At 42.9% G+C, this 6,212-nt stretch overlaps 1 protein-coding gene across 1 annotated transcript; it reads right to left on the reverse strand.

The window, feature by feature from the left end:
• Nucleotides 1–3,396: 3,396 nt before the first annotated feature.
• LOC115230403 (cysteine--tRNA ligase, cytoplasmic-like) lies at nucleotides 3,397–5,906 on the reverse strand. Its single transcript, XM_036499644.1, is given in 5 exon segments — nucleotides 3,397–3,669; nucleotides 3,791–4,024; nucleotides 4,027–4,680; nucleotides 4,838–5,143; nucleotides 5,895–5,906. Coding segments are annotated over 5 exon segments (1,431 nt in total). The 3' UTR covers nucleotides 3,397–3,444.
• Nucleotides 5,907–6,212: the final 306 nt, after the last annotated feature.

Consider the following 6,212-nt stretch of genomic DNA (forward strand, 5'->3'; position numbering starts at 1 on the left):
AAAACATGGAAAAACAGCCGGATTTGAAGCTGAGCAAACACTCTTTGCAATATCCACTATGAAAGGACGTGATAACTCATTCCCGAATTTAGCATCCAATCGGCCATTCTCGGGGAAATTTCTTTCGCAAGTCCCTTTTAGTGAACATACAAAATTATCAAATTACCCAGCTGTCTCAAGGAACTCTTTTTTGGAAAAATGCAATTTACTGTTGCCAGGAAGAAAATACAATTTTGATGATAATTTTAGAGAAATTGGCAAATCAAGTGTTCACCAAGAACTCGCAAAAAATGATTCAACAGAAGCAGGCCATAGGGAAATGGGGGCATTGACTGTTCATCGGCGATCTACAGGGGGTTATAGTTTGGAAGATGGTCTCAGTGAAATGACTAGGCAAGCTGTTTACGCTTCGGTCTCCGGAAATTCTGTTTTTGAAGAGAGTAGTAGAGGAATGTTTTTATTAAACGATAACCGATCACTATCTCCTAAAAGAAGACCCTCATCTAACCGACCACTCTCACCTAACAAAGGACTTTTTTCTAACAGAGTACTGTCTGCTAACCTCGGACTGTTTACAAACGAAAAACTTTCTGCTCGTTCTAGTAACAGGGGATTTGCTGCCTACACCCAAGGAGACTCAATGGGAGAATTCAGCAGCGGAGAAATTGCAAATTTATCAAGTTTTTAAATATTTTAATGTCATTAGGCAAAATAATTTTGAGAAAACGAAGTTTGAAGGTTACACAACTGTGCATATTTATAGAAACATGATTATGGACGACACGCGGCGTGGATGGAAGCACTCTCTAAAGGGCCGGTGCAATATTCAGCACCCTTCAGACGACAATTTGAGTACCCGGACAAACTCACGGGTTCCATCATTTTTACCCATATGCATAAGTGAGGACTAACGAAATGATTTACGACGGTCCCACACAAAACTATCAATTCAAGAAAAAGGTGTATGTTGACGAATCGGCAATAAAAATGGTAAAGATTTGGAACTGTGAACATAGAACCTCAAACATAGAAAATTCCCGAGCATCAGAATCGGAACAGAAGATGACCAGAATAGTGTTTCACAAGGCAGAGGTGACTCAATACGTAAATTGGTGTGTGCAGATGGAACCATGAAAAGATCACGAACAAACAGAATTTCACAAAACGAAGTTGAAATTCCCTCAGAAATATCAAACGACGAACAAATTCCAGGCAAATTTGAACTGAAAGAATGACTATTAGAAAGGGGGTCTACAACGGATATCAAGAGTATTTCAGAAAAAAGAATCAAAAAGACTAAGAAACGTCGTTCTACAAGTTGATTTAAAACTCAAGAGTAATAGAGTGTGAAGGGGGATTCTCAAAAATGGTTTCAAATAAAGAAGAATTGGGCGAGCAGTCAACCGAAGAGGTGGCTGGATTGGCTCCATTTAAAACCTTGTCGTTTCAGGTGCCCGAGGAAAACGGCAATTCTGGTGATGGAAACGACATAGACGAGCATCTAAGAACTGTCTCAACAAATTCAACAAATGAAAAAAATACAACAAACCTAAGTTCACAAATAAATACGAGAAAAATGTCTGAGAATAAATCCTCCTCTTTGCTGGTGACTGCTTTATAGGATTTGTAGCTATTCGGGTCGCAGAGCACGGCACCGATCACAAATACCACAAATTTTACTGGCACCAAAGAATTTCGCTTTGAGGAATACAAGCCCAAAAAGTTTGAGCCCATCGAAAGAATGGAGGAAAAGGTCGTCTCTAAATATTGATTAGTAGCCGACTGTGGTTGAGGTTGATGACAAAAGAGAACTAAACATGGAGATTCACGAAATGAAGAGAAATAGACTTATCGCAAGGAAAAAAGAATTGGCGCAGCGGGAAATGGAAGAGCGAATGGAAAAGAAGAGGCTCATGTCCTTAAGATCCTTAGTGGATATGGAAATTAAAGAAAGCATCGAAGCCTCCATCCGAGAAAAAGAGGCGCAAAAGTGGCATAAAAAGTGGCTGAAATCCTTAGATCCTTCCAGGACGCTAAAGTTTTCAATCTGACAACAAAGAGCATTCAGACACCCAATTCCGTGTTGAACTTGAAAGTGTTAGAGAAAGTAGAAATCGGCAAAAAAATCAACGAATACAAAAAAAGAATGGTCCTTCCGCCTATAAATCGTGATTTCTAATTTGACATGATAGAAAACGATATCAGCCAAGTTGACAAAAAAGAAATAATTCAATCAGCGCAGGAATCCCTAACCGAGTAGGTATTTTATTCCAACGTAGACCGGATGAAATTGAAGATTTGTCAGATTGCCAGATATTGCCACCAGATTTATATAAACATTTTAATTACAGATCTAATTGGATCAGTAGACCATACGTCTACTCGTATTTCCTCCCATTCTAACTTACTTCATGAACAAATTAACACACTATTAAAATAAAAAACTTATTTCCGACTAGTTATGTGTGCGTTAAAAACTGCAAAGAGAAAATAATAATAAATGAGGGATCCAGCAAATCCCACAAAATACTAATAATTTATATTGAGTTCTCAAAATTAGTCATACAAAGACTAAAGGGGTACTACCCCGCTTATTCTGCTTGATTAAACAACACCACAAAATAAAGATATCGGAGAATATTTAACAAACTAATTAAAGATAATCGACGTGATAGAACTTGATAGCTGCAGGAATCCCTGGAAATGTGAAACAACAATCAAACCCCCAGAAAAATCCTCCAACTTAACCTGCATTGACCACAAACTTGAGCGGATGGCGTCACAATGAGCCAGCATTTCCTTGACAATATCTGAAAGTATACACAGCCAAGGCAACCGTCGACAGGGACTATATTCAAAGACTTTTTCTTTCGCAACTGTTTGGTGTGTTCTAAAAAGTAACCGAAGAAACAATACTCATTATCTCAATCAGCTTGTAGCGAAACAGATTTCGAAGAGACGAGAGAATGTCGACATAAACAAAGGCCAGGGACTCAAAGTTCTAAAAAATGCAATAATTACACTAACTGAATAGTCGGCCAAACCGGCAAGCAAGTCTGGGGCGGATAAGACCAATTTGATAGAGCCTGGAATGTGACAGTCAACTCACCTGATCTGTCTTCAATATTAAGATGAGCACACGATAGTCTGCCGTAGACAGCCAGTTGGCAGCAGTCCATGAGTATTCGCACATCCTTGGTGAGGTCCGACAAGAGTGGGTCGTCGGTGGCAAACTCGGTGACCAGTGTTGCCAGAGTGGCATTTAAATGGCGACTATTGTCAATGAAGTAGTTAATGGAGGACTCAAGGAGAGTGACGAATGGAGTAATGTCATCCACAACAGTCTAACAAATGAACCACCAATCATACTGTCGGGGACAACACTGTCTTGAAAATAGAAAAGGCATTTAAATCATCAACATCGAGGACTCCAAACAACTATCGTCACACTGAACAACACACCTTCAATATCGATATGATGTAATTCCCCACCATTCGAACTGACCCCACCCCCGTTGGCGACCCAATAGTGGACTGAACGACAGAATTGGCGACGGAAATGAGGGCCTTCAGCTCGTTGAGACACTGACGAGTATTGAAACTGTCTGCCATATTACTCCCACTATACCGCAAATTGCATCGTCGACTAGCGTCCGCGTGTGTTCCAGTCTATGACACTCATCAATAGTAATACGCGGCAAGGAGAGACTGGTCTTCACCACCTCCACCCTCCCGACAGTACCATTTGGCAGAAAGGAGGAATTCCTACGAGTAAGTAGAGTGGACGAACAGAAAATTGTCTGTCATAAGTGGCAGCTTCTGCGAGGGCATCAGGGGAGTAGTCAAAGGGCTGATTCCACACGTGCAAGAGAAAAAGAAGTCGCAATCTTCGAGGTGAGGTCTCCGCGAGAGCAGCGTCGATGGTTATAAAGTTTTTGAGAGATTTGGACATTTTGCAGCCATTGATGGTGAGGTGCCCGGAGTGAAGGAAATAGCGAACCCACGGCCCCCCATTGAAGTAGGCCTACCGTCGAAAAGGAAGGACACCTCCGCCTGGGCCATTTCATTGTCGTGGTGAGGGAACTTGAGGTCATGTCCTCCACTGTGGATGTCCATCTGAGCCCCGAAAACTGCCGTGGCCATCACCGAACACTCAATGTGCCACCCGGGACGACCCTCCACGCTAAAACGGACAACTACCTTCGACCAAGGGGAGTCCCACGATGGTTCCCCCTCCTTCGATGCCTTCCACAGAGCAAAGTCCCGTGCCGACCTCTTTTCCCCGGACGTGGCGAGGGAGCCTTCCCCCTCTGCCAGTGATTTCAAGTCAGTGACGGACTCGGGGACCAGTCTGGCGTAGGAGTGGTGGAGGGAGAAGGCCGGGACGTCAAAGTAGACTGAGCCCGCGGAGACATACCTGCCAATAAAGCCCTGGCCATACGCAAATCCGTGGGCGATGATCCTTTGGATATATTCCACTATTTGGGGGACACATTCGGTGACTCGGGGGACGACGTCTGGTCTCATCACATTACTAACGTGTCCCACCCCCAACAAGTCCATCTTTTGAAAGAACTCCTCCTCGTATTTTCGGGGGAGGGATGTGAAGAGAGTGTTGACTGTGTGGCCGTACTGTTCGTCGAGGTACTCAGCCAGAGGGACAGCACAGTGAGTGACCAACTACCCACTGAGGACACACCTCACCTCACTCACAGAACAGTCGGAGGCGACGTGTGTCTCCAATCGGGAATATTGTTCTCGGAATATGTCTTTCTTGAGGGGGTCTGTTTCCCCTTCCACTCTACTCCACAAGGCCTGGAATGTTGAGATGGAGAACCCGAGAGGCGAGGGCAATGTCCTTCCTCACTTCCTCGATGGAGCAGGCCGTCTGTTCGTATTGACTAAGCAAATGATGTTGTCTGGCCCGTCTGATTATTTTGTCGTCAATGTCGGTGATGTTCATGCAGTAGGTCACCTTTATGCCGCAGTAATTCTGCAGAATACGTCGAATTATATCGAAGGACACATACGTCCTGACAATTAGCCAAATCACCCACCGAGCATGTCCAATGTGTGGGGAGTCATACACCGTTGGTCCACACCCGTACCAGGTCAGTCTCCCTTCTGACCACGTTAGGATTTCCTTAATCACTTCAATATCTTAACACTCACTTTCTGTCTCGTCAGGCTGTTGAGAACTTTTATTTTCCTTTCCGTAGAAAGAGCCATTCTTAGACTAATCCGAGTGTGCTTTGAAAATAGAAACACGTGGACAAAGTATTTACAATTAAAATATTTTTAAATTTAATTAGTTTTCACTGAGAACCTTTATTTGATTTTTTAACACCGGTTAATATAGAGGCTGAAAAAAATAAGTATGGCTGGCCCAAGCGAGATGTCAACATGTCGTCCTCATCTTGCGGCAGGGCAATTAATAATATGGAGGATTTGAGGTTTTTACTGAGACACTGGCAAATAGTCCACCTCCCATCCTGAGCAGATTGTTGTTAAAGGGACTGCCATATTGACACACCCACTTTTGTGTTTTGCAAGTGGAGGCGGTATTGAAAAAATAGGTCACTGTAGAATTCAAATGTTATGCGTTAAAGGTCGTTCAGTTATACATTTAGACAAATAACCAGTAGTGAATCCACGATTTTATTAATGAATGTAGTAACTCGGTCGATTCGATAACTGACGTCTTGTTAATTACAAAGTGGTGACTTATTCCCTGTGTAATTATATTAGCATGTCTTTGCCTAAACGATGCATAAATAGAACGACCTATTAAATACGTTTAAATTGGCATTTTCCGTATCGCGAATGTAGTTAATGAAGGCGAGCAGTTCAGAAATATTGAGCAGAGTGACCTGCAAGTATTTCTATACGCTGACCGTCGCCGTCATGGGGACTTCTTTCGCCTATGGACACGGAAATGGAGTTCTCGACGGAATGGAAAAAGTATTAGGTGGAATAAAATGAGCCGTTAGTTTGCAAAAGAATTCACGAGACTGATTTTATATTCTAGATATCAAAAAGAATACTCAGATACCGAATATGAAAAAGCGTGGGGATTGATTTGGTCAGGGATATCGAGCATTTACTTGGTCGGGGCCATCGCGGGGGCATTCATAGCCCCGACCTTCGCAGATAAATTCGGGAGAAAGAAGGGTCTTCTCTACAACTCTGCAGTTGTTATACTCGGAGCAGTA

The sequence above is a fragment of the Octopus sinensis genome, unplaced genomic scaffold (genome assembly GCF_006345805.1).
Source record: "Octopus sinensis unplaced genomic scaffold, ASM634580v1 Contig15467, whole genome shotgun sequence".
NCBI lineage: Eukaryota > Metazoa > Mollusca > Cephalopoda > Octopoda > Octopodidae > Octopus > Octopus sinensis.